General features: G+C 48.0%; 2 protein-coding genes across 10 annotated transcripts in view; both read left to right on the forward strand.

Annotated features, from left to right (window-relative positions):
• Positions 1–12,741, forward strand: part of tefu (Serine/threonine-protein kinase tefu) — a 1,084,056-nt gene that overhangs the window by 269,482 nt on the left and 801,833 nt on the right. The window lies entirely within an intron of this gene.
• Positions 4,777–6,308, forward strand: LOC139059948 (uncharacterized). The gene has a single exon (XM_070538595.1). The coding sequence runs from the start codon at positions 4,932–4,934 to the stop codon at positions 6,306–6,308; it is 1,377 nt and encodes a 458-aa protein (XP_070394696.1). The 5' UTR covers positions 4,777–4,931.

Below are 12,741 nucleotides of genomic sequence, written 5' to 3' on the forward strand. Positions count from 1 at the left end.
TCCTGCAGAACTTCTAATTAGCTCTTGCAGCTCCAGGCACACTCAGTGTGTCGGATTTTCGACTGGCGACAGCCGAAAGCACAGTTCCGCCGCTGAAAAGCGTCTACGCAGTCGGCACTCGCTGCGGAAGATCGGAAGTTCGATGCTTGTACGAGACTCATATCACACTCCCGTGCACCGAACATCTGCACGGTCTTGGGCTTTGCCGGCATCGCATGCAGCGAAGAACTAGGGGAAAAAAACAAACAAAAAAAGTTGAGCAAATAATCTAAAAGATAGCGCAAGGTGATGAACAGCTTGCAAGCTCATGTTGAGGCGGACGGAGCAAGAGGCAACAACAACGTGAGCGCGGCGGGCGCGGCATCAAAGGGAGCAGCCGCCGCCTGCGCAGCAGCCAATGGCAGGCGTGCTTTATCCCGTGGGATTTGAACGCGCTGCTCTGGCCAATCAGCGCTCTGCATCACATCGCGGGAAAACGCCAATAGCGCCTCAACCGCACCGACGATGCCAATTTTCAAGGCGGCAAAATAGAGACAAAGAATCCACGGTCAAAACGACACCAAGATGGCGCGGGCAGGCCGCATGGTCTGGGAATGGCGCGCGTGTGAAGTTTGACTTCATTTCGGCATTTGCGCGTGTATTGTGGGCCGCGGTGGCCTCAAAAGTAGCGTTTTTTTGTGTACTTTACGGCTGAATTAGGTGCTGATAATTACAGAGCAGGTAGTTTGAGACATACAACCCAAAAATATGGTTTTTCAAAAATTGTCCTTTTCGCGATTTTTCGGTTTTCAAGGGCTGCGTCCCCCCTTAAACATGTAATTACCAAGAGACAATTGTAAAACAAACATGTAATTACCAAGAGACAGTTGTAACGACATTGCCCGACCTTTCAGCGTAGATTCCACACTTTGACGAATCCCAGAGGCAACATGTCAACGCATGGCTTGACGAAGTGCGTCGAGTGCAACAACTCGCCTCTTGGGATGACGCCACTACTCGCCTCATCGCTTCTAGCAAAGTGAAGAGTACAGCTCGCAATTGGCACTTTATATTCGGCCACCAGTGTGTGACATGGCAGGAGTGGAGCAACGTGCTCAAGAACACTTTCTCCTCTGAGCTCTCCCTTATCGAGTGGCAGGAGCACGTGCTCAAGATTAACCGACACGCTGATGAGAATCTACGGCAATACGCCTTCGCGAAAATGCGACTGGTGGAACAATGCCCTGTCCAGCTTTCTGAGGGGCAGAAGATCGACTACCTTCTTCAAGGCTTACGTGAGCAGAATGTGATCGCCACCATCGCTGCCAGCCAACCCTCTACCATAAGCGATTTTATGGCGACGTGCATCAATCTCGACAAATGCGCTCAGCATGTCTGAATGCAGCCCTACTCCAGCCCAGAGACAACCTGCCGAGCCCCAGCGCAAGTCATAGCACGATTACCTGCCTAGGTCTTCAACACCCAAGAATCCAGACCAGCCGCCTCAAAACTCCAGGCAACAGCCCACCACTCCACCGCCTTTATGTGCACACCAGCGCATTGCCGACATGCCCGTGCACAAGCAGGAAGCAAAGTATGCTGCCATCTCTGCTCAGTATGGTGCACCATGCAGCATACCGTAGTGGCGAAGACCTCGGCACACCACGGGTTTCAATTGCTGACAGTTAGGCCACCTGGCTGCCAGGTGCCCTGCACCTCGAGCTACACGTCAGAGACTCCCAGACAACAGCCATCCCCATACTGTGGCCATGTCTGGCCTACAGGAATCATTTGTGCAGTGCGCTGTCGTAGAAGTGCATGTAACAGGTGTTGGAACTGTCGACGGCTTCCCATGCAGTGGCTCTAAGATAACCATATTTACTGAAGACCTTGTTCCACCATCTGCCTTGTCACTTTGCACAAAGTCTCCTATCTCTGTCGGGGGGCACGTACAGTGATGCCCGCAAATACAACGTCGACTTGCATTTCACTTGAGGCCATCTCTGCGATTGTAGATGTGACAGTGCTTCCCTGTAACCCTCTACCCTTGATCCTCGGAGAAGACTGGTTTAAAGCTGCTCAGGCAGAACCCGTTGTGAAGCTACCAAAACCCACAGAACTTCACCACCCACGCACAAAGACCATTCTCTTCTGTTGTGAAAAAGTCTTCCTAAGAATGTCTAATTCTGTATTTCTCCGCAGCCAGCCCTTGTTGGCTTCAACGCACTTTACCACTGGAGGCCTACAGCTCCAACCCGTTCCAGATAACAACCAACTGCCATGGCTGTCCCTGGCATGCCGTGAACCAATACTTGAGAACAACAGTGTCGGTAAGTCCCACCACTGCTCAGGCAAGTCCACAACAGACGAGACAAGCTCCATCCTGCGTGGGGCACTAATCGGTAGATGGCTCACCACAGGAGAGTCAGCTGTCATCCAGGAAGTTCTTGAGCAACATATGGGGCTCTTCGCTACCGACGACAATGACCTGGGTCTTTTTGAGGGAGCTGAACATTCCATTGATCTTGTCCCTGGAGCTGTGCCGTATAGCCAACAACCATACCGTTACGCTGCTGATGATAGAGCATTTATTGAGCAACAAACCAATAAGCTCTTAAAAAAAGGTATCATCATGCTATCTTCAAGTCCATGGGCCTTTCCTGCAGTCGTTTCAAGAGGCACCAAAAAGTGCCTCTGCACAAACTACATTCCTCTCAATAAGCAGACCATCAGCGTTGCCCAGCCGCTTCCCCGTGCTGAGGATATTATGGATGACATCACTGGATGTTCCCTCTTCGAATCCTTAGACCTGAAATTTGCCCACTGGTGAATTCGATTACACAAGGAAGATCAACCTAAGACATCGTTCATCACATACCATGGCACTTTCTGTGTACTAGAATGCCATTTAGTCTAAACAATGCCCCTGCAACCTTTCAGAAAGTCATGCAAAGCATCTTTCGACTACTGAAGCCGCGACATGTGAAATGTGGCGTCTGCGTATACCTTGATGATATCCTTCTCTTTGTCCCCAACTTCCTTGAGTTTGTGGACTTGCTACAGGAAGTTCTTAGTCTCCTTCTGAAAAGTGGATTCAAGGTCACACTCGCCAAATGCTAGATTGCAGTCCCATCCTTGACATTCCTGGGATATCTACTCTCCCAAGAAGGCAAGCAACCATACCCGGCCAAAGTTGAAGCAGTGTTGAAGATGCCCATGCCAACGAATGCTAAGTCCATGCTATCCTGGCTACAGACAGCAAACATTTACAGGAGATTCATCCCCAACTTTGCCAAGATTTCAGTATCTCTTCAGGCAATAGTCAGAAGTGGGACCTTCAAGTGGACTCCAGCTTGAGAATCTGCCTTCGAAGCCCTTCGAACAGAATTAACTTCAGCTCCCATCCTTGGTCATTTTGACCCCTTTTGCCCCAACTACTGTGACAACAGATGCCTCTGCCCCGGCACTTGGTGCTGTGCTGTCTCAACGTCAGGGCACTCATGAGATTGTTATTGAATATGCCAGCCGAGCACTCTCAGCTCCTGAAAAGAACTTGCACAGCAGTGTTTGGGAATGTTTGGCAGTTCATTGGGCCATCTGTTTGAAGTTCCATCCATGCCTCATATAAACAGGAAGTTTTTCCTCCTGACGGATAATTGGACTCATCATCATCATCATCAGCCTGGTTACGCCCACTGCAGGGCAAAGGCCTCTCCCATACTTCTCCAACTACCGCCGTCATGTACTAATTATGGCCATGTTGTCCCTGCAAACTTCTTAATCTCATCCGCCCTCCTAACTTTCTGCCGCCCTCTGCTACGCTTCCCTTCCCTTGAAATCCAGTCCGTAACCCTTAATGACCATTGGTTATCTTCCCTCCTCATTACATGTCCTGCCCATGCCCATTTCTATTTCTTGATTTCAACTAGGTTGTCATCAACTCGCATTTGTTCCCTCACCCACTCTGCTCTTTTCGTATCCCTTAACGTTACACCCATCATTCTTATTTCCATAGCTTGGTGCGTCATCCTCAATTTAAGTATAACCCTTTTCGTAAGCCTCTAGGTTTCTGCCCCGTACGTGAGTACTGGTAAGACATAGCTGTTATACACTTTTCTCTTGAGGGATAACGGGAACCTGCTGTTCATGATCTGAGAATGCCTGCTAAACGCACCCCAGCCCATTCTTCTGATTATTTCTGGATCTGCGGTCACTACCTGCCCTAAGTAGATGTATTCCCTTTCCAATTCCAGTGCCTCGCTACCTATCGTAAACTGCTGTTCTCTTCCGAGACTGTTAAACATCACTTTACATAGCTTCCCTTTGCATAGCTCCCCTTTGCATAGCTCCCAAGGCTTTCTTTACTTCTTCCGGCTTTACTTGTGGGATTTCAAATTCCTCTAGACTATTCTCTCTTACATTATCTTTGTGGGTGCCACTGGTCCTGTATAAATGTCTATAGAACTCCTAAGCCACTTGAACTATCTCATCCATATTAGTAATGATATTGCTGGCTTTGTCTCTTAACGCATACATCTGATTCTTGCCTATTCCTAATTTCTTCTTCACTGCTTTTAGGCTTCCTCCGTTACTGAGAGCATGTTCAATTCTATCCATATTATAGTTGTGACGTCATCCTGATACGCACTGTGTGTGTGCCTGAGCCACAGACACGCGCTAAGATAAGCGCTATGCTTTCATTTCTTTGAACGAGTTCTCACACAAGTCATGTGATCATTCTGTCTGTATATATTTCATGACGGTACATTAAAAGGAATCATTCTTGGTCAGGGGACGACGAGCGTCTGTCTGACTGTCTGACATGGTGTCAGAAGTGGCTATCTCAAAGCTGGCTACGATGTAGCGCTGCGGCAGCCCGTCAAGAAGCGAACGAGCGCCTGCTTCCACAAGAGCAAGTCCTCCCGGTGACAATCGTCAAGCAACGCTTCAGCATGGCAGGAATCAAGCCTCCTAGGCCTTTCGACTTCCAGAACGCTGCGGACTGGCCCGCCTGGATGGACGAATTCGACGACTACAGATTCGCATCCGGACTACATGAGAAACCAGACGAAGTACAAGTAAGGACTCTTCTCTATACAATGGGCAGAAAGTCACGGGAGATTCTTCGGTCGCTAAACGTCAAAGACGAAGAAATGGAGGATTTCGACCTCGTAAAGTCAAAATTTAAGGGCTATTTCGTCCATACCAAGAACACAGTCTACGAGAGTGCTCGCTTCAATCTACGCCGCCAACAGCTGGGGGAAACAGTAGACCAGTTTGCAACCGAGCTTAACAGGCTAGCAGACAGATGCGAGTTCAAAGAAATGAAGGAACGCCTAATAAGAGACCGCTTCGTAGTAGGACTACGAGACCACCTTCTCTCGGAAGAGCTACAGATGGATCCTAATCTCACGCTGAGCACCGCTTTGGCAAAAGCGCGTACAAGCGAAACGGTGAAAAAACAGCAAGCCGAGCTAAAAGAGCACGAGGGTACTATCCCAGAAGCTTGCGTCGCCGCAGTAAAGCCAGAGAAAACCCCTGGAAAGAGCAAAAAGTTTACACGCGGTCACAAGCCAGCTTATCGTGAAAAGTCCTGCAGTTTCTGCGCCGGACCATTTCATCCGAGAAACAGTTGTCCAGCGAAACAAGAAAGATGCAGGTTTTGCCGAACGTTGGGCCACTTCGAAAAGGCGTGCCGAAAAAAGAGACGAGCAGACGGGAATCTTGACGACATTGCCGAAGCTGATAAATTTCTTGGCACGGTCGAGCGATCTGCGAACACACCATCTGAGCACTTCGTCACGGTACTGATAAACGATCATAAGCTCCGCATGAAAGTAGATACGGGAGCCGAAGTGACAGTCGTCGGGCAAAATTTTCCTTTACTTCCGCGTTCTCTGGACAAAGCAGGTGATCTTAAAGGACCGAACAGTGCAAGCATTCGTACGATAGGAAAGTTTGACGCTGAAGTAGCTTGGAAAGACAACCGTTCGAGGCAGACCATCTACATTGTGCATAACTTGCGCACACCCTTGTTGGGACTACCAGCTATCAAAGCCCTTGGAATCGTTCGCTTCCTAGACGACTTAGCAACTGCTGACGACATCGTAAGCAGGTATCCTAAGGTATTCCAAGGCACGGGTTCCATATCTGGAGAACATACCATACGTCTCGTTCCGAATGCAACACCGTTCGCTCTGTCTACACCCAGACGGATTCCTATTCCCATGAAGGAAAAAGTCAAGCAAGAACTGGACAGGCTAGAGAGAGAAGGAATGATACAAAAGGTCGAGGAACCGACAGAATGGTGCCTCCTATTGTACCCGTAATGAAGCCGTCTGGAGCAGTAAGGATATGCGTCGACTTAACTCAATTGAACCAATTTGTCAGACGCGAGCGTCATCAGCTACCAACGGTAGAGCAAGTAATGGGAAGCTTTCAGGAAGCGAAGGTCTTTTCTAAACTGGACGCGAATTCTGGATTCTACCAGATAAAACTTTCCGAGGAGTGTCAAAAGCTCACTACTTTTATAACGCCGTATGGGCGGTACTGCTACCGCAGGTTGCCGTTCGGGATCACATCCGCACCAGAAATTTTTCAAAGAAAGTTCTCGCAGGTCATCGAAGGCCTAGACGGCGTACTGAACTACATGGACGACATTCTGGTGTATGGCAAGAACAAAATGGAACATGACAACCGCCTTCATAACGTGCTCCACCGACTGGAACAAACAGGAGTAACCCTTAACAAGGAAAAATGTTGTTTCGCTGTTGACCAAGTAGCATTTCTGGGCATGATCTTTGACGCCAATGGTGTGCGCCCAGATCCTGAGAAGATCAGAGCAATCAAGGAGTTGCCTCGACCCCAAAACGTCGCTGAGGTTCGTTCCTTATTAGGCATGATGAACCACCTCGCAAGGTTTCTTCCTGATGCTGCGTCTATATCTGCGCCTTTACGCAGCCTCCTCAACAAAGACAGCGACTGGTGTTGGGGAACTCAACAAGAGGAAGCTTTTGAGAAGATCAAGACTACTCTCAGCTCTAACAGATGCCTGGCAAGGTACAACCCCATGTATTCGACAATCGTTTCGGCGGACGCGTCTTCGCAAGGACTTGGCGCTGTACTGCTCCAGGATCAGCCATCTGGCGAAAGACGTCCAATAGCATATGCCTCCAGATCGCTCACAAAAACAGAGCAGAGGTATTCACAAATAGAGAAGGAAGCGTTGGCTTTGACCTGGGCAGCAGAACGCTTCGACGAATTTCTGAGAGGCCTCACGTTTTTATTTGAGACAGACCACAAGCCCCTCCTTCCGATACTGGGACGCGACCCTCTCGATTCTCTTCCACCAAGAATCCAAAGGTTCAGAATGCGTCTTATGCGGTACTCGTTCACGCTCACACACGTCCCTGGTAAAACCATCGCTACAGCGGACACTCTTTCTCGAGCCAGAGGGATGAACACGAGACTGTCTATCGGGGAATTGTCTGAAGCTGACGTCTCGGCTCACGTGGATGGAGTCGTACTATATGCGCTCTCAGATGACATGCTCGATTGCATACGCTCAGAGCAGGCAACGGATCCCGAGTGCGCATCGTTGCTCGAAGCTTGCATGCAAGGTTGGCCCGCAAAGGATCGGCTACCGCAAGTTCTCAAACCATTCTGGGCGCATCGTGGCAACATCACGGTTTGCAAGCAGTTGCTTCTAAAGGACGCCAGACTAGTAATCCCAAGATCTATGCGGAAAGAAATGCTTCAGAGAATCCACGAAGCGCATCAAGGTATTGCCTGCTGCCGCGCAAACGCCAAGGAATCAGTCTGGTGGCCGGGAATTAGCCAGGAAATTGCAACAACGGTAGCCAACTGCCAAATTTGTGCTGCAGAGCGCACCCAATTTTCCGAACCGATGATCCCATCTGAAACAACGGAGCTTCCATGGGAGAAAGTCGGAATTGATTTGTTTGAAATGAAAGGAGCTGTCTATCTTGTTGTTGTTGACTACCATTCCAGGTATCCTGAGCTGGCCCTACTGGATCAAGGAACATCGTCACAGGTGGTCATTCAGCACCTGAAAAGCATCTTCGCTAGGCATGGGATACCGAAAACGGTAATATCGGACAACGGACCACAGTTCGTCTCATCTGCTTTCATTGATTTTGCAAGAAAATACGGCTTCAAGCATGTCACAACGAGCCCTCGTTACCCACAAGCTAACGGGGAAGCTGAGCGCATGGTAGGGACTCTCAAAAGACTACTGAAGAAAGCGCAGGACCCATACATTGCCTTGCTGAATTATAGAAACACACCGGGCCCAACCAGCTATAGCCCAGCGCAACTGCTAATGAGCCGCCGCTTACGCTCACGAGTGCCATGCATGCCATCCGCTTTAAAACCGCGAGTGGTAACCGTTTCTTGGAAAAAGCAGGACGAAAAATGCAGACAGAAACAAAAGATATATTTTGACAGACGTCATGCTGTGAGACCTCTTCCCAGTTTATCCGCAGGCAACCAAGTATGGCTGAGAGACAGATGCGCCGAGGGCACAGTCCTTCGTCCTTCCTCAACACCAAGATCCTACTGGGTCCAGACTGCAGGGGGCACCGTACGCAGAAACAGACGCCATCTGTTCCTGCTCCCAAGCGGAGGAGAAACCAGTCCCGTCCCGGCCGAACAGCCTCAACAAAGCAGCCTGCCAACGGACACGACTGACAACGCGGACATCGTGGCTAAGCAATCGCGCGACACCCAGGGAACCCTTCCACCGAACGAAACTTCGAGACCCGAGCAAAGAACTACGCGATACGGTCGCGTCGTGTGAGTGCCGAAAAGACTCGGCATTAATGACTGATTTGCAAAGTGCTTTCTTTTCTTGGTAGGCACACAGTGCTTGTAAAACGGGGAAGATGTGACGTCATCCTGATACGCACTGTGTGTGTGCCTGAGGCACAGACACGCGCTAAGATAAGCGCTATGCTTTCATTTCTTTGAACGAGTTCTCACACAAGTCATGTGATCATTCTGTCTGTATATATTTCATGACGGTACATTAAAAGGAATCATTCTTGGTCAAGGGACGACGAGCGTCTGTCTGACTGTCTGACAATAGTTCCTTATGTCAGCTGTCTTACGCTTGTTGATTAACTTGGATAGCTCTGCCAGTTATATTCTAGCTGTAGGGTTAGAGGCTTTCATACATTGGCGTTTCTTGATCAGGTCTTTCGTCTCCTGTGATAGCTTACTGGTATTCTGTCTAAAGGAGTTACCATTGACTTCTATTGCACACTCCTTAATGATGCCCTTAAGATTGTCGTTCAGTGCTTCAACACTAAGGTCCTTTTCCTGAGCTAAGGCCGAATACCTGTTGTGTAGCTTGATCCGGAATTCCTCTATTTTCCCTCTTATCGCTAACTCATTGAGTGGCTTCTTATGTACTAGTTTCTTCCGTTCCCTCCTCAAGTCAAGGCTAATTCGAGTCCTTACCATCCTATGGTCACTGCAGCGCACCTTGCCAAGCATGTCCACGTCTTGTATATGCCAGGGTTAGCGTAGAGTATGAAGTCTTTCATTTCTAGTCTAACCGTTCGGGCTATTCCACCTCCACTTTCGGCTATCCTGCTTGCAGAAGAAGGTATTCATTATTCGCATATTATTCTGTTCCGCAAACTCTACTAATAACTCTCCCCTGTTATTCTGTAGCCAGAACAAAGCCCCCCTTTTCAGCCGGCCAGGCGCAAATCACATGCATTCTGATCGTCTAAGGTTGTGCGGACATTATTTAGTTTGAATCGAGTGAACTTGAGCGGCTCTAGAGACTAGGAAAAACTTAAGCAGGTGCGAGGCGGGCGCGGCACGCTTACCGTGGGAAGCTCGCCCGACTAACTATCCCAAGGAGTGCTGCTCATGAGAGCGAAATACCTTTGTCTAAATATAATAACCCTAATATGACTACTTTGGAAAAGAGAATGGCGCAGAGGGCTGTACTACGAGTGCTATGACTGATAATTTTCTATATATATGTGTATAACGAGAAGAAAGGGGGTTAACCGAGGGGCCCAGTTTTTATTAGTCATATCATAAGAAGCCAACAAACACTGACACCAAGGACAGCATAGGGCAAATTACGTGTGCTTAATAAATGAAATAATGTATATTTCATTCATAATTCATTTCATATTTCATTCATATATATATATATATATATATATATATATATATATATATATTCATATTTCATGCATTCATTTCATAATAATATTTCACTCATTTATTAGGCACAAGTAATTTCCCCTTTGTTGTCCTTGGTGTCAGTGTTTGTTGGCTTCTTATGATATGACTTTATATATATATACATTTTCTCATTTATAGGATCGAATGCGAGCACTGTTCATTTGTTTCTGCGTGTAGTAGTTAAGATAACGAGTTTAAGGAAGGAAAAACAGAAAAAGAAAAAGAACATTTCTCAACCATAATTGCAGTGCCGTAATTCTAAAGTGCACCTGTGGTAGAGGAACGGAAGGAGATAAAAACGTATATATATAAACGCGAAAAACTGCCTTAATAAATTTAGAGACTTGAGAAAAAGTTACGTTAACCACAGATAACATGACGATCAGCACTGCCTCAGACAAATATTAAGCCCTCCCACCGGTTTATGGGCATGCTGATGGACCTGGTCGAATTTGACTCTACAGTTCAACACAAGCCAGGGAAACAGAATGTTGTTGCCGACATGCTGTTCCGCCTTTCGTGCGCCACATTTGATTCCATGACAATGTTGCATCAGCTTCAACAAGATGAATAATGCTCATCCATACGACAACAGCTGTTAACCAACAGTGAAGGAGGCGCTGACTTCCTCATTGCGGATGACATCCTGTATCATTGCATGCCGTCCGGTTTGAACACCATTGTTGCCCCCTCCAAGCTATGCCAGCCCATTCTTGAAGTGGCTTACAATGACAGTGGACATATGGATGCAAAGCTTACACTTAAGAAGCTGCAAGATTTGCTATTGGTGGCCACACATAACCTCTACGGTGACTCAATATGTGCAAGGCTGTCAAATTTGTCAAGCTTACAACCGCCCTACCACAAGAAACGTGGGAAAAATGGGATTTATACCAACAACTGAAGTTCCATTTAATGCTGTTGCCATGGACCACATTACAATGCCTATCGGCCACAGCAGTAAGTACATCCTGAACGTCATCGATTTTGCTATCCACTTCATAGTACCTGGTGCTGTGTCCACAGCGAACACTAAGGAAGAAATTCAGCACTTGTATTCTGTATTCTATCGCTATGGCGTTCCTGATGACTGTTTGTCAGATCACGGCCATGCCTTAGATTCCCATGAATTTTAACGCTTCCTCAGACTTCACGGCATTCAACAGAATTTCTCTGTTGCCTACCGTGCGTCAAGTAATGGCCTTGTTGAGCGTGGCATTGCAACTCTCGTCTCGGTGCTCAAGAAAATGTGTAGCGCTGAACCTACACTTTGGGACACAAAACTGGTTGCAGCTGCCTTCGCCGTCGACACCACGATCAATGCAGGCTTAGAATTTTCTCCCTTTGAACTATTGCACGGCTATGTTTCCAAATTGTCTACAGTGATGAAATTCCGCTGTTCAGCCACAACTAGCTTTGAAACAAGGTTACTAAATCTCATGGAACGTCGTCTAGAAGCTCAGGACAAGTCAGTACATGCTCAACAACACCGAAAACGTCACTACGATGAGTCACATCGTGGTGCCATATTTCACATTGGACAATACGTCTGGCTTAAGTGCCAAGAACCTATTACAGACGACACAGCCAAGCTCGCCCCCGTGTTCAAAGGCCTGTATAAGATTGTCAGTCGAAAGACTCCCGTCACTTTCGTGGTTCGTCGAACTACTGCTCACCCCTCCAGTACATTTTCAAGAGACGAGAGAATTGTATATTCAAGCGAAATCAAGCCATTTCGCCCGCCGTACTTCGACCAAGCCCTTGTGAACTGCATGCAACTCCGCTTGCTGTGTCACCTGATTTTGCTGACAGTGAAAATGATGCAGAACTGTCTCCTACGCAATTCACGCCACCCGTCCAAGCTATATGCGATGAAGAACCCTGTCCTCAAGCTCTCCTCGTACAGGTGCTAACTCTGTTCAAGGCTCTACAATAGCAGCAGAGCCTCATATTCTCAGTCGGCTGTGTCGTCATATTTGCCAACCACGATGGCTTGACGACTACGACGCCTAACGTGACACGTTCTTAGCAACACCAACATCACCAGCCTCAGCCCTGTGCTGCTTCCAAGACAGTGTTTTCTTGTGCAGTACATTACGACCATGGGACTTGGTTGCCAAGGAGGGGGTGGGATGTGAGGTGTCAGCCATCCAGCACTGCCTATCTCCTGTGTCTCTGGACAGATGGCAGCACCCGCAGCTGCTCTGTTAAGCATTTCATCCTCAATTTACTAGAAGGCGCCTTGTAAGACGGCAGCAGAGACTGCCGAGAACTGGGCGCGTTGCCTGTGGAATGACTGTTTTGTGTGCGTGTGCGAGCATCGCCCTCTTGCGCTGCAGTGTTTTCCGTTGCTGCTGCCCTCGAGGAAGACAATCGAGGCAGTCTTTGATAACACGATTCGCTTCCTCATCCTTAGCCCTTGAAGCTGCGTTTCTAACCAAGCAGAGCGTTTCAAATTTGTCTATTTTCGGGTGTGGGCAGTACTTGCGTACCCAATGTATGCAAGGAATGCGAACAGGCTGCCTCTGTTGTTTG

Source organism: Dermacentor albipictus, chromosome 5 (assembly GCF_038994185.2).
Source record: "Dermacentor albipictus isolate Rhodes 1998 colony chromosome 5, USDA_Dalb.pri_finalv2, whole genome shotgun sequence".
Classification (NCBI taxonomy): domain Eukaryota; kingdom Metazoa; phylum Arthropoda; class Arachnida; order Ixodida; family Ixodidae; genus Dermacentor; species Dermacentor albipictus.

What these genes read in the sequence shown, in the direction of transcription:
- LOC139059948 (XM_070538595.1), top strand. Translation starts at nt 4,932, where the DNA reads ATGGCAGGAATCAAGCCTCCTAGGCCTTTCGACTTCCAGAACGCTGCG.